At 47.4% G+C, this 20,082-nt stretch overlaps 1 protein-coding gene across 1 annotated transcript in view; it reads left to right on the top strand.

The window, feature by feature from the left end:
• The window catches only part of LOC144783810 (unconventional myosin-Ig-like), a 1,420,229-nt gene that overhangs the window by 486,583 nt on the left and 913,564 nt on the right, over nucleotides 1–20,082 (top strand). Inside the window, exon 10 of the mRNA XM_078662555.1 lies at nucleotides 1,117–1,231. Coding sequence (XP_078518681.1) covers nucleotides 1,117–1,231 — 115 coding nt within the window. The remainder of the gene's footprint in view (nucleotides 1–1,116; nucleotides 1,232–20,082) is intronic.

Here is a 20,082-nt window from a genome sequence, read left to right as displayed (position 1 = left end):
TCTGCTGTCCAGAAATTTTTAGTTGAATGAATTTGCATTTTTATTAAGCCCGTGTGTTTAGAAGACAAATGAAGGTGATTGCATGCAACACAAGTACACGAGAGGTCCGAGTTATGGTTCAGCTTTGTTATTAAATAGGCACACGTTTCCTTTTCATGACAATGTGCAGAGATCACTGTTTTACAAGCAGTTATATTGGTACTTTTTATGTTTTGGTCAATGTTGTCTTCCAGAATAATAAAACGTTTTAAAGCATCACTTCTACATTTTGAGCAGTAATTGCATCCACATATATAGTGGAGTTTACATTCTGAGCCAGTTCAATTATGTGTACATTCATGCTTTTATTTTTATGAGATACAATTAGTCGATGAGCTCAGATTAAAATTCTTAAAGGCACGTTTATTGTAACAACATTTGTTATGTAATAATAACTTCAGTTTTCAATAAAGATTGACTTGTGTTGCTTAAAAAAAAAAAAAAAAAAAACAAGAGCCAAACGTTATCTTTTGCACGCGCTCACGTCTGAGCTGCATCGCACGTTTCATGGCGACCCAGCCAGTGTCTGGCTGCGGGGTAATTGAAGCATTTTGCGCTCCTTCTGGGCACTAGACTCCTGCTTTGCGCTTGATGTGCTAACAATTTGTTTACAGTTCCGGCCGACTGAAAAACAGCAATTAACAGCCAAATAAATCTATGACTGTTCATCGATTTCTCCCCTTTTGTAACATCCAGGATTTGGGCTAGAATTGTTATCTGATTCTCCAGTCTGTAGTCACTTAACGTGCCCGAAGTTTAGGGCATATTCGTTTGTATTCTTGCTGAAAAAAATATTTTAGGCTCATCCGCATTTCCAAAGCATCAATCACATCTACGTGTGTTTTCCATTTTATGTATCCGGAGAGTCTGAGATAATTTCACCCAGAAGAAAGACCGTGATGTTTACAGACTCCGAGGCTGAGCGAGACAGGATTCTGTCATTTAGAGCCTCGTGTCACAGTGTAATTATATAATGCTCGTCTCAGGCACCGTGAAGATATGACTAATTGTGAATAAATAGTATAATATTATATTCGGCGGCTAATAACAATAATGCACGACTTTGTTTGATTGCAGCTTCGAGCAGTTTTGCATCAATTACTGTAACGAGAAGCTGCAGCAGCTGTTCATCGAGCTGATCTTGCAGCAGGAGCAGGAAGAGTACCAGCGGGAGGGCATCGAGTGGCAGCACGTGAGTACCTCATCAGATTGAAACGGCATCTCTCTCTCCTCATGGCAGCACGCGAGCACTTCCTTGCGTGGTAGCACGTGAGTACCTCGTCACAAGGCAAGATAGACCGGGCATCTCTCCTCGCGGCAGCGCGCGAGCACCTCCTGGTGTGGCAGCACGTGACTACCTCATCAGAGAGAACGGTCATCATCTATCCTCGTGGCAGCGCGCGAGCACTTCCTTGTGAGGCAGAACGTGAGTATCTCCAAATAGAAGGGGCATCTCGCTCTCCTCGTGGCAGGACGCAAGCACTTCCTTGAATGGCAAGATGTAATGGGCATCCGTGTAGCAGAATATTGGTACCTTTTGCAAGGCAGGATATAAAGCAATGCTCTTCAAACCTTTGAATGCCTCCCCTCATATAAAAAAAAATCCCCTCCAGCCCCCCAGAACTAGAAACATGTTTCTCACTATTATTCTACTAAGTTGACAGCTCTGAGCATATTGAATACGTCCCATTTCAATTTTGCTCAGGGTATCCCTCTTAAAAGTGCAAACAATTAAATCACAGCCAACGTTCATTTGGCAACTAGGTCCCACTAAAAGTGTAAAAACATCCTCAGTTTTATCCTTTATTGGAAACAAATGGGGGGCACTTTGAAGGGTATTTATATAGCAGCATATGAGAACCTTATTGAAAAGCAGGGTATAATGGGTATCTCTCTTGGCATGACAGCACATAATGTGAGAAGTTGGCCTGGTATATGCTCTCCGCTAATTAAAGTGGGCACCTTGCACCAGTCCAAACAACCCAACCCTTATGGTAATTTAAGAGGTCAAAGATAACCTTAGAAAGCTATCCAAGTGGTAGCTGTGGAGAGCAGCCTTTAGGCGTAGTCTTGAAGGAATGTTAAGCCGCTTGTTTTACCAGAATGCAACCTTACAGTATTGGTTAAATGAAGGGGGAAACCACACATTTGTTATAAAAACATGTATTTATTATTATAACACTCCCTAGTACGACACATTATCTCCTACCCGGAGATAATCACAAAGCACACAATACTGCAGCACAGAAACAATAGTAAATAGCACTAATACACAGTGGGCTCCATGGGGAGACCAACCCATATACTAAAATAGTGGTATAAGAACCAAGACTCGGGTCAAGACAGTGTCTAGAGGATGTAGAATAGCTGGGACTCCAAGGAACCACCCAAGGTGAGTAAGTAGGGACCCCACGGAGGACGGGTGCAGTGTGGGAACACGACTGCGTGCTCCGTACAATTCTATATGAAAGTCGTGGTTGAAGTTTTAAAGTATAAGGGGGCGTGGCTTGGATGGCAGCGCAGGCGGTTGCCTAAGTTCGAGAGCTCCGTGACCCCGGGGCCAAAAAGCAGCGAGAGAACGGCGAAACGGATTGAAATCCCGCACAAAGCGGCAGGAGGTGTGTAGGAACACACGGAGCAGCGAAGGAGGCGGCCAGTGCGAACGGCACTTCGAGGGGGGAAGCAGAATAAGCCAAGACTTCCCCAAGACACGAGAATTGAGGATGCAGCCCAAGATGGCGGGGTCATAAAACCCAGCGATAGCGCAAACAACTACAGCGACACCGGAGAACTTCACCTGGCTTGAGTCGGAGGCGACGCTGGAACGCGAGGTGCTGCACCCGGCAGGAAGAGCACAACTCATGTCAGACCAGGACGAAACGGAAAGAATAGAATAAAGGCTGAGATAGCAAGAAACCAGGCAATAAGAGTGGCCATCTTGGGAGTCTACGCTGCTAAACAAACAGCAGAGGGCTGCCAGGAAGGAAGCACACGGAGCGCAACAAGGCTCACCGGTGGATCCACAATTGGGCTGTAACACAAGCCGCCATACATCGAGGAGAAGGAGCGGCGTAGCCGCACCAGAGCGCGACAAGTACCCTTGGCACGCACCGGAACAAGTGGGGGTAGCCAATAGGACCAGGTGACCAGGCAAGGGGAGCACGGCGACAGACCCTCCACGAGCGCCGCTCAGGAAAGCAACCTCAGCAAGTAAGCCGCTCGCGTTTACAAATCCGCAGCCCTTAGCGTAAACAGCTTACCGAAAACAACGGCGGCCATCTTAGGAGGGGCAGCAGCCAAGCTAGAGCGGGCCCCTAGCGCGCGCGCTAGAGCGCACGAGAACGGAGTGCTAGGAACCAAGCCAAGAGGAGCCAGGGAGAACAAGCACCCAGCACAGAAATAACAAGTCGCCGAGCTTCGCGATAATTAAGCGAGGCAACACGGCGGAGACGACAATAAATGAACGGTGGCCATCTTGGGAGGGGCGAGCCACACAACCACAAAAGCATCGACTGGAGCGCGGTGCGGCAGAGGCCAGCAATCATCGGAAGCCGGCACCCTAGAACGGAAACGGGACGGGACCCTAGAACGGACTGCCACACAGGGGGACACGACGCTAGGGGGCGGCACACGCGATAGGAGACCAACGGCGGCCATCTTGAAGTGGGAGAACGGGAGGCGATCGCAGAGGAATCACCCCACCCGAGACAGACAACGACCCCACCAATAACCAACGGGAAAATAAAAAAAAATAAAAAGGGAAAGGAAACCCGGCTTCAGTCAGGCACAGCAAGAGTGTGGTGGGCGGAAGGTGCAAACGGCAAGAACAAGGCAAGCAACAGGGTAGCCCCGGGAAGGGCAGCTAGGCCTAACAACACACACCTGAGTCCACCAGCACCACAAGAAGAACAAGAACAAGAAACGGGGTGAGGCAGAAACGCCGGTGGGAAGCCGGAGTGTAGCAGAAAGGGCGGCAGCAACAACGTGGCAGTAGCCCTGGCGTCAGGGCGAACTAGAACAAGGACAATAAGGTGGCCCAACAGGTTCACGTTTGGGAGCACAGCAAAGACAGAGAAAGTCACGACCTACGCTAAATCCAGCCCAACACAAGGCGCGCAACAAGCAGACCAGCAAAAGAAGGGAAGGCGGTCCGCGCATCAAGAAATAAGAGGTTTTGGCGGGATGACGACCAACGACATCAAAAAGATTAGAAAGGATCTAGACTCACCAATCAAACTGAAGACATTACAGAACACAGAGACAGCGATGGACCTGCTCCTAAAAAAAATAACCGAAGCCAACGACCTAGCAAAAGCCACAAAGATCTTCATGGACAACGTCCAACTAGAGCTCACAGCCATACGTGCCGACCAGAGTAAAATAGTGAGCAGAGTAGGCGAAACGGAGAGAAGAATCAGCGAAATAGAAGACAAATCAGGCACCATGGAAAAAGATGTTCGCTACATATCCAAGATTTCCAGCGACTTGCAAAGAACGCTAGCAGAACAAGAAGACAAAAACAGGAAAGGGAACATCAGAATCCTAGGTGTACCGGAAGAAGAGGAGGAAGCAGCAGGCTCATGCGCAGCACTACTCGAAACTTTAATACCCAAGCTGACTGGGCTAAACTTCGAAAGAACATTCGAAATTGACAAAGCGTACAGAGTGCCTGCAACAAGACAACTGCACATGAAAGGCCCGAGAACAATCATCTGCAAACCGCTGAGAGCTAACCACACGGACGCCATCTTTGCCCTTGCACGTAAAGGTCAACCCTCAACTGGAAGGGCAAGAAGATTATCATCACCCAAGACTTCTCTAAAAGCACAGTAGAGACAAGGAAGGCGTTCCTGGCACTAAGCGAAGCAATGAAGAGGGCTAGGATAACATGCAGCTTTGTTGGTCCAGCAAGAATGAAGATAACAGACAGGAAAGGCACTCAAATGTTCGACGATCCAGCAGAGCTACGCAGATACCTTCAGGAGCCAGACCAAGAAGAGATGGAACAAAGAAGCCCGGGAACGGCAAAGAGAAGAGCCTCATCAGATGGCTCGGAGACAGGCGAAAAGGGCACAGCAGGTCGCGGCTGAAAGACACTGTCAAGAGACGGGGACGATCAGACACTTACCTAAATTGAACATTGCTACCTCAATTGGAAGGACACACCTACCTCATGATAAAGGGATATGAGAACTAAAGAGCTATGACAAAAAGATAGATACCTCAGGGAATAGGACACGGGAGATGCAAGAGATCCAGCCAAGAACACAAGAACCCTCAGAACTTTGAGCCGGACCTGGAAACAGGGATCGGCAAGATATCCTTTTATCAACGCACAGCACGGAAGGGTGCGGGGGGAAGATCTAATGTACCCGGGGGGCGGAGGGCGGAGAACCGCTGCTGTCGCACGTTTACAGTACTTTGACAGGGGGGAGGGGGGGGGAGGGGGAGAGGGCAGGGGGGAGGCCATGTAGCGCGGACAATCTTAGCTTGGTGGGGCTATCAACTCTTTTTTTCTTTCTTACTTCTTCTTCTCCTACTTACACACACTTCCCTATCCCAAACCAGACCCGGGGGGGGGCCCAAAGACGGGTGGCAAGAGGCGGGTCCACACCGACAGCAGAGATCAAACAGAGGTCACAACCCAGAGAAAAGCTATCCAATAGGGACACCATGACTACTCATAACACGCAAGGCCTAGCACAGATAACATCTGACATCAAGATCGTGTCACTTAACGTCAAAGGCCTCAACCACCCCGTCAAGCGACGGAAAACATTAGACTACCTGAATAGGCTCAAAGCCGATGTATACGTACTCCAAGAAACTAGAGTGAACACAGAGGATGCTAACAAACTTAAGGCAAACTGGATAAGCGAGATAGCATGCTCACCAGCAGTCAACAAAAATGGAGGGGTGATCACCATTATAAGCAAGAAAGGGAAATTCAAGATTCTGGGCAGTGTACCAGATACGGAAGGCAGGAGACTAGTCACTAGCATCAAAAGAGGAGAGGAAATAATGCACATAGCAAACATCTATGGGACGAATGCCACAAAAAAAAAGTTCTGGGAGGAGGTAGAAAGCGAGCTCAGCAAGATCCCACTGGGAGAACTACTGATAACGGCAGGGGACATGAACCAGGCGATGGATAATGCCATAGATAGGCACCCGCACAGGCCAAGCCACGCCACACAAGAACAGAACACACTCAAAAACCTTTGCACCAAGCTTGCACTAGCAGACCCATGGAGACTACAACACCCCAGTGCCAGGGAGTACTCATTCTATTCAGCACCACACAACTCGTACAGTAGAATAGACTATATCCTCATGTCTAGCTCACACACACACTTGACGGACAGAACGGAGATAGGGCCGATAACAGTCTCGGACCATGCCCACATCTCCCTCTCCATAAGCGGGAAACACAATGAGCTACCGAGTCAATAGCGACATACTAGAAGATCCCGCCAACGCCGTGGAGATAGAGGAGGCAATCAAAGAATATCTCCTATTTAATGACACAAAAGACACAGAGGAAGGGACACTGTGGGACGCACTCAAAGCCACAATAAGGGGGAAACTCATAAGCATTAAGGCAAGAATGAACAAAAAGAGGAACAAAAATATTAGAGAACTGGAAGAACAGATAAAGGAACTAGAGAACAACCACATCGCGAACATACTAGATAGGAATACACTTACAGCGCTAACAAAGAAAAAGTACGAACTCAACAGACTATTAAGCGAGAGGGCCACGACATGGATAAACAAATACAAATCCATAAACTTATGCTCAGCCAACAAAGCAGGTAGGGCACTCGCAGGGTACCTAAAAGCCAAACAGAGACAGCACTCAGTTGCAGCGATCACCGACACAGACAACATAACGCACATAGGGAACAAACAAATCCTCGAGACCTTCAGGAGGTTTTACAAAGACCTATACACCGCAGACAAAGCACTAAAGGCGGACGGAGGGGCGAACCTTCTCGAGAAACTTGACTTACCCAAGCTAAGCAGCGAGCAAAGTGAGGCGCTAGACCAAGACATAACAAAAGCAGAGGTAGGGATGGTCATAGACGCACTAAAACCCAACAAAGCCCCAGGGCCGGACGGATTCACAGTGACCTTTTACAAAAAGTTCCAAACGCTGCTTAAAGACATACTAGTGAGAGTATTCCAGACATGTGCAGAGAAAGGAAGCATGACAGACTCAATGGCAGAGGCAAACATTATTGTCATCCCCAAAGAAGGGAAGGACCCCCAATTCCCACAAAACTACAGGCCAATCTCCTTAATAAACGTAGACTGCAAAATCTACACTAAAGTAATGGCAGCAAGAATAAACACATACCTACCCGCCCTCATATACAAAACACAAGTGGGATACCTGAAAAACAGGCTCTCACAGGATAACACGAGACTGCTCTGCCACCTAATAAGTCGCACGGCAAACAGCACAGAGAAGGCTGTAATGATCGCACTAGACGCAGAAAAAGCCTTTGACAGAGTCTCGTGGCCTTTCCTAAACGAATGTATGCGCAAATTCGGATTTGGAGATAGATACAGAGGAATGATAATGTCCCTATACAAGAACCCCCGAGCTCGAGTGGTGGTTAACTCAGCAACATCAGAAACATTCACCCTAAGTAGGGGGACGAGACAAGGCTGCCCCCTGTCACCAGGGTTATTCCTGCTGGCAATAGAGCCCCTTCTCCACATGATCAGAACAAACACGCAGATCACAGGTGTGCAAGTAGAAGGTCAAGCCTTCAAACTCGCGGCCTATGCGGACGATATCCTGATCACCACAAGCAACCCACGGGAGTCAATAGAGGCACTGGTACAAACAATAGAGGAATATGCAAACGTCTCAGGGTATAAACTCAACAGGGATAAATCAGAATGCAAACCAATGAACTGCCACACTACCAGAGCAGTACTAGGCAAGTCAGGCCTGGCGTGGCAAACAAAACCCCCTAAAATATCTGGGACTCCTCTTTGGGAAGGACCTCAGATCAACACTAGAGCACAATGAGGAAGCAATGCTGAAAAAGATCAAGACGAAGCTAGACACATGGGGACCCAAATTCGTCAGCTGGTGGGGCAGAGTAGAGACGGTCAAGATGATGATCACCCCAATGCTAAATTACTTGCTGTCCATGCTGCCTCTATCACTAACGATAGACTTCCATAAACAAATTGACAAAGCCATTAACTTGTTCCTATGGGGAGGTAAAAAACCTAGAATAAGTCTAGCAAAGCTCAGGCTAAAAAAAGAGCAAGGGGGACTGAACCTCACAAACTATAAGGCCTTCCAAACGGCATGCCTAGCCAAGCAGGGGCTACACTGGGTAGCACCAACGCCAGTATGGCTGGAGCTAGAAAGGGGCATTCTAGGAGGAGCAGACCCGATCATGGCCCTCACGGCAAATAGACACCCAGAGGCCAAAAACTCAATACTACGGAACACAAAAATAGCACTACTGAGATTAGATAAAGAGCTAGAAGTAAGCATCAGAGGCACCAAATGGGAATCATTATGGTACAACACCAAACTCACATACAAAGGCAAAACGCTAGACAGCAAAGAATGGCTCAGCAGGGGCATAACAACGCCGGCTCAACTAGAGGCAGGGAACAACCCACTCTCCTACAAGACACTCCAAAAGACAACCAACCTACCAGACAAGGAATTCTACGAGTTCCTAAGAATCAAAGCTGCCATCACCAAAGCAAACCTCTCCAAACACAAACCAACCATCATACAGTATGCACAGAACCTAAACACGACAGGTCATCAAACAGCGCAGATCTACAAAATAATCACACCACGCACCACCACTCTTAATGACAAAACAATAGCCTTCTGGGAAGAGACCATCCAGAGACCGCTAAATGAAGAAGAGTGGGCCAGACTATGGACATCAGCATCCAAAAACAAGATCACACCACAGTTAGCACAAACAAAATACTGGATACTACACAGACTACACTGGACACCGGCGAAACTAGAAAGAGTTGGGGCAAGCGACAGCAGCGTGTGCTGGAACTGCCACAAAGCAAGGGGGGACCTAGCCCACATGATATACGATTGCCCCAAAGTCAAAGCGTTCTGGAGTAAAGTATACAACATAATAGACTCAATCACAGGATGCCAGATACAACGAGGGCTAGCAGGGATAGTCACCGGATTCCTAGAGCCACAACTCCAATCCAAAGAAATACGTGATTTAGTCGACATGCTCCTGGCGGCGGCTGTAAAAACCATTCTAGGGTACTGGAAGAACTCCAGCAAAGCTACCTTCAAGCGCTGGTTCAACTGGGTAACATTCCTTCGAGGGGCAGACAACATCACCGCCAAACACAAGGCGGCGAACCACACAGCCAAAGAGGACATGTGGGCAGCCCTAGACGAGTACCTGACGCAATAAACCCCCCCCCCCTCGTCCCCTTTCTTTTCTTCCTTCTTTCTCTCTCTCTCTTTGAAACCACTGGGCCGAGTATACATGTAAAAGCAGCCCAAGAAAGACAACTGTATGCAATGTACATGTGAAACGTATTCAATTCAATAAAAAAAATTGAAAAAAAGAAGTTTTAAAGTATAAGGATCCTTCCCAGTGGACTTGGAGAGCCACCCCACCTGTGGGTACCGTAGTACTAGAGTTACCTATCCCAGGGAAGCCAGGTGGATAGGTCTGAAGTGGCGTCGGAAACCGCAGTCAAACCCAATGGAGGACTTCGAAGTAGAGCCGCTGCTGGAAGGAAGAAAAGTCTCAGTTGGAATCCAAAGGTGAATTCTTGTCAAAGAGTACCTGAAAGCAGAGGGGACAGAGTCTGGGTCACTCAGGAGTGACCAGGGGCTCGTTAACCACTTGGCTGCTAAGGGGTTTTCCCCTCCTGCGCTACAGATTTATGTTCCCCATTATAGATGACGAGTTGACCTTGTCATGAGCACAGATTCATTGTGCCTCATGACGAGTTCACCTTGTCATTAGCATGCAAGTGGTTAAACGAATGCCCACCGGTGTTGGGTGCTTCAGGTGCATTGAGGGAGTTCTTGACTCTGCAGCCACGGGGACCAGGAGATGTCGAGGACGACCAGAAGCTGGATGCAAGCTGTCCCAGAAAGGATGTCGAACGCTGAGGGGTCAGTGTCCAGCAGGAGCACCAACAAGCCTTCTCAACGGCAACCCATACAGACGGTCAAAGAAGGTTACGGAGCCTGTATGGTGCAAGGGCACAGACGATGCTTCAGACTGAGAGGGAGACGAAGTGGCCCCAAACGAAGTCCAGAGTGTCCAGACGGTCGAAGTTCAGTGGTTTCTTGTTCAGAATTTTGTTCACATCGAATCCAGGGTCCTACAGCCAGGTAAGCGCTTTTGTACCCATGGGAGAGGGTTGGACAGATTCAGGGGACCCTCCCAGGGGAGGGTCTGGACTGTGGGGAGGTTACTCCCATGTCCTTTGTCCAGTTGCTTGCCAGACCAGGAGCCAATGGCCCCCGGGAGTGGTTTGAACTGGACTATGCACAGGGACACCAAATGTCCCCCTCATGCAGACTTTCAGTCTCTGGCAAGCACACCCACCCAGCCCTAATACTCTAAATCCTGTCTGGGAGGTGGTCACAGCTCCCTGTGACAGGATGCCTATGGTTACACCTGCCTCTGCTTGAGCTTGGCTCAGCAGCAGACGGGCAGAAATGTTTCTCTGGTCGGCAGCAACCATTTTGTGCTGTCTGGGACTAGAAGTACAAACGTAGAGGGTCCCAGTGTGGAACCGTTTAGGAAAAAGGAAGACACAATAGAAACTTTAAAGGAAAAATAAAGGCAATATAGATTCAATGTTATGTACTCACAATGAATCAATACACAAAATTTGGTTCACAATTTAATGAAATCGCACAGAAAGTTTGTTAATTCACAAACGACAAAACAACAGCAGTGCCCCAGGGAGGAGAGGGAGGGGTTTAAGTGCAAGGAGGGTGTGTAGGTTACTGGGAAAATAGGAAGAGAGTGCTGGTCAGCATGACCTGATTCATAAAATAGTTACAAAACGTGTTGGCTTATAAATTCAACCACACTTTTCACATGAATGTTCAAAAAGTTACATCACAAGCCATCAAAGATAACCATTTGGGTCAATTCAACAATATGGTTGGTTGTTGGCAAACAGAATGGTCGTCGACGTTTCGACCCCTCTAGTTCTAGGTGGCAATGTGACCTTAGGCTGAGGTCTTCATCAGGACAGACGAGGGAGGGGCAAGGAACCTGTGGAACAGGGGGCACAGAATCAGTAAACGGATAGAGTGGTTGAATTAAAAAAGGTGTGGCGATTAAAAACCCAAAAGGGGATTTTTACCGTGAATATCAATCGTCACGGTCTGAGATTTCATGGTAAAGCTGGGCCTGGAGGCTCCATGCCCGAGAAAAGGGGACAATTGGAAGAGGTCTCTGAAATCGAAAAATCAACCACATTAAAGGGGAAAAGGGTTCAGTGGATTCTCAAAACCACAGTGTGCAAATAAATACAGTTAACTCATTTAATTTACCAATGCTAATCAATAGCATGATAACAAAAAACAGAGTGCGCCACCTGGGATCGGTCGGCCACTGCCATAACCTGTAGGGGAGAAGAGAACCAACACTTAGAAGGGCGCCAGCGGTCCTGAAACCAGAATATACATGGGCTACTATACGTGCAGAGTATGGCCAAGTACAATGACACAATAGGCGGTACGTACAGAGTATGGCCAAGTATAGTTAAAAAATAAAAAATAATAATAAGCGGTACCACCAAACACTAACGCTGAGCTGATGAGGAGGGGCCCAGCATTGGCTAATGACCCGTATACAACCAATGTAGACACATTGAGAAAACAAGGTTGAATAAAGCTAATCGTCTGATTAAAAGCGGTTGACACATTCTCAAATGCGACTGCTCGAATAAAACCCAGAGTAAGGAATGGGAGGGAGCGGGGGTACTCACAAAATGGATCAGTTAGTGATGGGCTGAATGGGTTAAATGGATGCCGCCTGCCACGGTCGGTACTCGCGTTCTGCAGGGTAACCACAAAAAGGACTTCTAAGTTTGGGACCGAGTTAAAGCTGAAAAAGGGCCAGAGAACTAAACCATCGAGCCACTCACCAGAAAAGCCGGGAAATCATAGACCGCAGTAGCGTCAGTCACTCCGGTAGAAGCGCCCGGCTCGTAATGATCGGGAATTTAACAAGCAGTCTGGAGCGCCCCAGCGCGTGTACGTTACGTTGCGAAGGACACGGAAGCATCATGTCTAACTCCGGATGAAACCCGGAAGCATCGATAAGGTTGCCATGGCCACCATGAGCTAGTGGAGGATCACAACTAGTAGAAAGGGAAGAGTTCGGTACTCGTGGTTGAGCCGTGTGAGCCATGAACGTACACCATCGTGGTCATAGTATGATCGTAAATGCTATAGTAGAGACACATGTTGGTTTTATGAAATACATGCCGGGTAGCCAGCAGCGGATTGAAGTTAGCATAGATAGCAAACATATAGATACAAAATGCTGGTTTTGTGAAATAAATGCGGAGTATTCAAAGGCAGACCTACGACATTCTGGGACTAGAAGGCTGGTACCTGGAACACCTGGGACCCAACAAAGCTCGCTTCTTAGGGGTGGAATCATAGCTCCACACCGGTTACTGATGTGCAGGTATGATTCCACAATGTTTGACACCAAACACAATAGGGTTACTTTCAGCTGTTTTAGAGTTGGTCATCACGCAGTCGCATAATGCCACTCTACATGTCGTAAATGGTTTCTGCACTAATAACCCAGGAGAATGGACTCCATAGGCTGCAGGGGTGTCCTGCTCATGTAGTGGCACCCTCTCACTTAGAACCAAGCACCCTGCCTTCAGGATTATTAAGGCGTGCTATAGGGGTGAAGTATAGGTTTTAAGTGTAGTGACCCTTAGAGATAGTAACCCTATGCCTATGCATGCACCAACTTACACAGGCTGCAATGGCAGTCCTGTAGTTCCATTTTGCATGGCCTCTCATGGGTGGCATAATACATGATTCAGCCCATGGAAGTCCTCTGGGGTACCTATGCCCTTGGTACATGTGTACCATATACTAGGGACTGACAAGGGTACCCCAGTATCCAATCTGGAGTGTACCTAAGTACATGACATAACAGTTTAGGAAGAAAGCAGATAGACTGGATCCTATATACCACTACAATATTACACCTCCTTGTACGACAGGATATAATGTGTATCATCCCTTGACAAGTGTGAGTACCTCATCATCTGACAGTATGTAATATGTATCTCAACACATTATGGTTGAATGTCAGTTTTCAATGGGTACCTCATAATGTGGCAGCATTTGAGTACCTTGTGATATGGACGTTTGTAATGGGTTTCTCTTCACATGGACATTTGTAATGGGTTTTTCATCACATGGCAGTTTGTAAAGGGTCTCTCAATGCATGGCAGCTTGTGAGTTCCTCACCCAATGTTGAAAGTAATGGGTAATGCATCAAGCACAAACGCAGTAATATTTGTCCCCATCCAGACTGGCTAGCATCTACCCTGGACTCCCTGGACTCCCAGCGACATGTCCATGAAGCCAGGCGACAGACACCGACTTCTTCCATATAATATGGAACTGTGTACATATACATGCTTATTGGAAGATGATACTGGGTTTTTGAAGGACCTCACAGGAAGACCCTTGCACATGACAGCAGATGGATGTTTACTGGGGATATGTACTAGACTGGCCAAATACACTAACAAATTCCTAGACCTGGTGCTGCTTCTGGGAAAACAGAGAACAGTGATGAACTGGAAGGCTCCAAGAACTGATAAAATGGTGCTCTGAGAAAATTAACCTTCTGACTCAAAAAACATCAACAGATGGGGAGCGGACGCCCACCACAGACTGGGACACACTACTATTGGTGATTCAGGATAAGTTGGATGAAAAGCCACCGTGAACACGCAGGAGGAGTGGTAACATCATCACACAGGCAGCCCGGACAAGCCTGTCTCCACCAGCAGCACGCGACTTCGCTCCTGGGGCCCTGACGCTGTGGTCTCGCCGCCCAAACTCCATCGCGGCGGCTGGAGACTACAGCTCCCAGAGGGCTGAGCGGCAACTTCCGCCCACTTCCTCCTGCAGCGCGCCCGGAGGCGCTACTAAAGCGGGGCTCTTCCTCGACGGAGCGGGGATCATTTTACCTGCACACAGGCAGCCCGGACAAGCCTGTCTCCACCAGCAGCACGCGACTTCGCTCCTGGGGCCCTGACGCTGTGGTCTCGCCGCCCAAACTCCATCGCGGCGGCTGGAGACTACAGCTCCCAGAGGGCTGAGCGGCAACTTCCGCCCACTTCCTCCTGCAGCGCGCCCGGAGGCGCTACTAAAGCGGGGCTCTTCCTCCGCGTCGCGGACGCGCGCGGACGTCGCCGGGCGAAGCCCGGGCAAAGGGCGGGCCCTCTGAGGCCCTCAGAGGTCATCAGTGGTCGGGCGGGCCACCCCACTAACATTTCCCTCGTAAGGTTTGTTTCCTATTTGGCAAATAGAATGGGCGACTGTACTGACATAAGCACTACTGTTGATATCCCTATCCAGGAAACAGATGTCCCAATTTCATTATTAACATCCTTTGAGACACTAATTGATACCGCGTTCAATGAGATTGTGGAAACTGAAAGAAGGTTTTCTATGGGCCCTATGAATACTAATCAACCACATGCCACGAGTTGCTCAAATGGCAACACCCATATAAATCCAGAGGTCATAGTGGTCAAATCATCACATCCTGCGGTTACTGTGCCCATTGTCCTGGATGATGAAAACACCGTCATATTGTGGAAAAGTAAATTTTGCCATGTTCTGTGTCCCTACGTGTCCTCCATCTTATGTTATGTGTGCATGATTAAATATGCATATGTATCCCCCATGTTTGATTAAAGACGCAATTACAGTTGTGTCCATCTTTAGTATGCCAGTTTCCAGTTCTCGTGAAAGCTACGAGTATCAGGCCTATGTAAAGTTACGTTGCCACGCTTCTCAGTGTGCACGTTATTTCATTGAAAAGTCCCCGTTTCTAGGCCTCAAAAGGGCCTGGACACCAGATTCAGCTCCTGTCTTCTGAGTCCTCGCTGAGGAGCGATACAGCCCCCACCTGTATCCTCGACCCTTCACTTACTTCCTGCCTCGCAGTGCCCGGCTCAGCCTGGCTCTGCCTCTGAGTCTGCCAAGAGTATGTTATGATTCTAGTTATCAGTCCAGCCCTCCTTCTCTGCATTCCTAAGCTGCTGAATCGCATCAATAGTTTCCGTCATTGTCTAGCCTTTACGTCTCCATGTAAGAGAAATACTGCATTTAATGGTCATTTAATATTCTTCATCACGCACTACATGTAGAATAATGCATGCTCCAGTCTTAGAGTCCGTTAGCCTTTACCCCGATAACTTTTGGATTCTATCAACATGTTCTCTAAACATCAGATACTAGATACTGTTTAGGTACATGTCGCCCTGACTCTCCAGACTTCAGTCTCTGCTCCTAGCACAGAGTTCATAGCCCCCAGCTTCTCCTAGTAACACGTCATTGTCAGTTTACGCGCACCATTAGGTTAGAGGTCCCGGCTCCTTATGTAGCCCCCTCCATGTTTCCGCCCCATTTATGACATATTCTGTTACGTTTGCATCACATGTCTATGTATACGCCCCTGTTACACCCATTTTCACCCTTATCTTTCGCGACTGCTATTGACCACACCCACTGCTCCGCCTACTGTAATTCATTGTAATGTAACTGTTTTAGTATATATATTTGTGCACTGTTATTAAATGTTACGCCGATTCTGATCCTGCCCCCGGCAGCGCTGCCATCCTGTTCCCGTGCAGGTTGTCCTGTTCCTGTCCTTTATGCTGTATTAAAACCTGCAAACTCCTACTACCTCGAATCTTGACTCTTATTTATTGAGCTATCTGTTATTGCTATGTCCAGTAAAACCTAGATCCGGTATTATTTATTTATATACCACATAATGGCGCCCGAACAGGGACTTGCCCTTTCCCCACGCGCCGGTGAAGCCACGCCGGCCCCCTGACCCTCTGCAGCCGTGACGGAACCATACCGTGCACGTGCAGATATTTCTGCTTCAAGTATCCCTCAGGCCCACGGAGGAGACGGAGGTGGCGGTCCAGCATCCAGACGAGGCGGTGGAGGAACGCGGCGAGTCCCGACCAGAGCCCAAGCCGAGAGTCCAAGGTCCGAGGTATCCGGAGGCCCACCCGTAACAGAAGTCCGAAGTTCGTCCGTCCGGCGTCGAAGCAGTCCAGTCCAGTCCGAGGCCTTCCGTTCTTGCTGCCCGGTGAGTACCATTGCTGGGGTAGTATCTAGACAGGGTCAATCTAATTGACTCTGGTCCGTGGGTTGGTGGTACACAGACCCACAAACGAAGTGTCCACTTCGGTGGATGCGGGTCCTGACGTATCTCTTTATGAGACCGGTAAGTTTCGTACTGTTTCAGCAGTGCATCTAGTTTCTGTTCTAGTCAGTTCTGTTCTCGAGAAAATTCATGTATTCTGTTTTTAGTATTCCAGGTAGTATTCTGTTCGAACTGTTATTTTAAATGTTCTTCATGTATTTTTAATGTCGTGGTATGAAAGTGGTGTAGTTATCGTGTTCGTTGTGTATTGTATTTAGATTACAGTTCAGTCATGCCTTTATTCTCGAAATTACGTCAGTTAAAAACCAGAAAAGGTCTGCTAGAAGCAGCAGTTCCTGTCCCGCCTAGGGACAGTCCAGGTCATTTTATGTATCAAAAGCATGGCATAAGTGCCATATTATATCTAGATTTATGGGTAGAGTATACCAAAGAGTTAGAGGAAAAGTATAGATGGCCTGTATCAGGCACATGGGATGCCGAGTGCATCATGCGAGTAGAAGAAGCATTATGGAAAAAGAAAGCCAGACAGTCACAGAAAGATGCCATCGAGTTATGGCGCAAAGAATCTCATAGAAGAACCGAAAAAGAAATCAGAAAGTCAGAACTAAGTAGAGAATCCTTAGAACGAGCCGAAGAAAGGGAACTAATCGAGATAAGTGAACGAGTCAAAACTGAACAGTCAGATAGACAGAGGCATGCCCTCATTAAGGGTATGTATCCTCTTCTTGCCGAGGGCTTGCCAAAAGCGACCCCGGAGGCATCCAGTAATTTTCCGCTACCACTAGTTCCGACTAAGCTACGTCACAAACCAACCGCAGCTGATATTTTCATCTCGTCCTATTTGGACGACACAGTCCCAGAATATGCGAATCCTGTTCCGCCAGCTCCTGTAAATAATGTAAATCCTGCTCCTCCAGTCACCGGAGTACCTGCCACGGTACCCCCGGTCCAGCCCACATTACAATTTCCCACTCTGCCAGCACGAAGAGTATCAGTCGACGATTCCAGCATAGGGGCCGCAGGAGGAGGTCCTCCTGGTACCCCGCCGCCACACCAACGTAGAACGTTGGCCGAGTTACATGAATGTGCGTTACAGCGTACGCCCAAATTTAAGTCCGTTGCAGACATCCGACGAGCTCTCACTGAATGCCGCTATGATCCAGTTGCAGGTGATGATAGTACAGTAATATATTCCATCCGTGTAAGACGGGTGACCGGGTATTTAGACACCCTACCAGATATGAAAGGAGATCTAGACCGAATATATCGTTTCATCCGTACAGGGGATGATCCAGAAAGTATTGGCGAAGCCATGTCTCAAAGGAAAGCTGAGATCCAGCTCATGATATTAAAGTTTATGATTAATTGTCTAATAAGAGAACAAGATTACCCAACTAAAGATCCGGCCGAAATGAAAATCCTGACAAGGTGGAGTGATAATATAGCCGAGGGTAAACACAAGACTATCAGTAGTATAGAGAGTATGTACAAGAAAATTCGTAAGGAAATACTAAAGTTACACGAACAACGTAAAGCAGCACAAGTAAGCGAGAAAGAAAATGACTCTACTGAAGAGGTAGACGACGAGAATCCCACTAGAATAGCGTATGTAGGAAAATCTAGATTTCCAGATCGCCATTTGCGCCTAGAACACAAGTCAGTTTTACATCATCCAGCATCAGAACAAGGTTCTCTGGAACAGGTATTTCAAGCTACCGATCACATTCTGAAATCACGAATCGGTTATAGTGAGTTAAGTACTATGCATGAACAAGAACTAGCCCGATCAGCAGTCCGATGGATTACTGATTCTACCACTTTTCCAGATGAAATAGTGGCACAAATGTTTCTGAAATTGCCCCCAGCCGAGCAGCGACTGGTGGGTATGTATATGATCCAGCACCTCATTACTCTGTATGAGGGTCAACATTCTGATCCAGGTCCGTTACACGATGTCCTGAACGAGTTACTCCAGCATAGATGGAAAGGTCTAGGTACCGATTTAATTAGTGTTATTTTAGAACAGCGCCACAAATATAGAACGTTTTTGAACCCGCATTTTGTTCATGTCTCACCCCCAGAAAGTAAACCGTTTTACATAGACAGACAGAATCCGTTACGAGAAGTACACCCAGTTAGGACAACAGATGGTGAAATGCAACGAGTGTTTGTTTACACTCCGATTACAAAGATGGAACTCTTAGAGATGAAGAAATTAATTCCCTGTCATGACAAAGATCCAGCAGGGTTCCACCGAGAATTAAAGGACATGCTCCGTATGGGAGAATACACGTATCCAGATATAATTAAAATGCTAAAAGTCCTGTTGCCCGCAGGGGTATATGAAAAACTCAAGGAAAAAGATTGGGAGGTGGGAGAGAAAAAGATCGATTGGGCAGTTCTAGAAGCTGAAGATAAGATACGAGTACCAGGTACCGGTCTTGGAGAAAAATGTAAAGAATTACCAGAATTGTTAATACAAGTTTTGCCAAGATTATTAGCCACTAAAAAGGAAGACTGGGATGCAATCTCAGCCTGTAAACAGAAACAAGATGAAGACACTAGTGATTTTTATTCTAGATTCGAGAAATGCTTTAGTATCAACAGTGGCCTCAAGACAAGTAGCGAGTCATACCCTCATCTTTTTGTTACTAAATTAGTCGAGAATTCAAGTCCACAAGTTAAGAATCGAGTTTTGAAAGTCGAAAGTACCTGGCAAGCTAATACCCCGTCCCAGATGTTACAGATGCTCCAATACCACCAGAATAGAATCAGAGAAGAGCAAGAACACGAGAGAAAACGTATGAAGGACACGAAAATGAAAGTGCTGGTTGCACAATCTATTCCACAAGACAGTCAAAAGAGGGGTCCGAATCAAGCCAGTCATCCTGCAGCTCCCGTTAAAGGGACCTGCAATTATTGTAAACAGCCAGGTCATTTCATAAACGAGTGTGCAGTTCTGAAACACAATATAGCTACTGGTAAGACTAAAGAAAGACCACGTCCGCCTAGACAAGAACAAGTTTCACAGATTTCTCAGCCACAGAATGCACAACAGACAGTTCCAGCACCGCAGCCTATCGCTGCAACACAGCATGTTACACAGCAGATGTACCAGTATGCACAGTCCGAGTATCCAGAGTATCAGCCATATTCATGAAACAGCCTAGAGAGGGAGGTAGGCTTGCCTCTCATCGAGATACCTGTAGATCAAGAGGGTCCCTATGTTCATAGTCAAGTATTAGGGAAAGACAGAAAGTTTCTGATTGATACAGGGGCAAGTAGGACCACCATCAGTCACGCCGAAGTTCCAGGGGCTCCGCTCTCAGGCTCAAGAAATGTTTCCCTTGGATTTTCAGGAAAGCCTATTGTAAACGAGATATCTAAGCCAGTTACTCTAGAAGTAGGTCCATTGTCCCGCACTACTGATCTGTTACTTACGAAGTCATGCCCAGAAAATTTATTAGGCATTAAAACACTGAAAGAATTAGGTGCAGTTATTTGCTGCTCCCCAGAGGGAATACGATTGTTCCTACGTGACTTCAAGGGTCACTATGTATTACGAGATTTTGATCCAAGATTG

Source organism: Lissotriton helveticus, chromosome 10 (genome assembly GCF_964261635.1).
Source record: "Lissotriton helveticus chromosome 10, aLisHel1.1, whole genome shotgun sequence".
NCBI classification, from domain to species: Eukaryota; Metazoa; Chordata; class Amphibia; order Caudata; family Salamandridae; genus Lissotriton; species Lissotriton helveticus.
The sequence above is the reverse complement of the archived record's forward strand: the minus strand, read 5'-3'. Positions and strand labels throughout refer to the sequence as shown.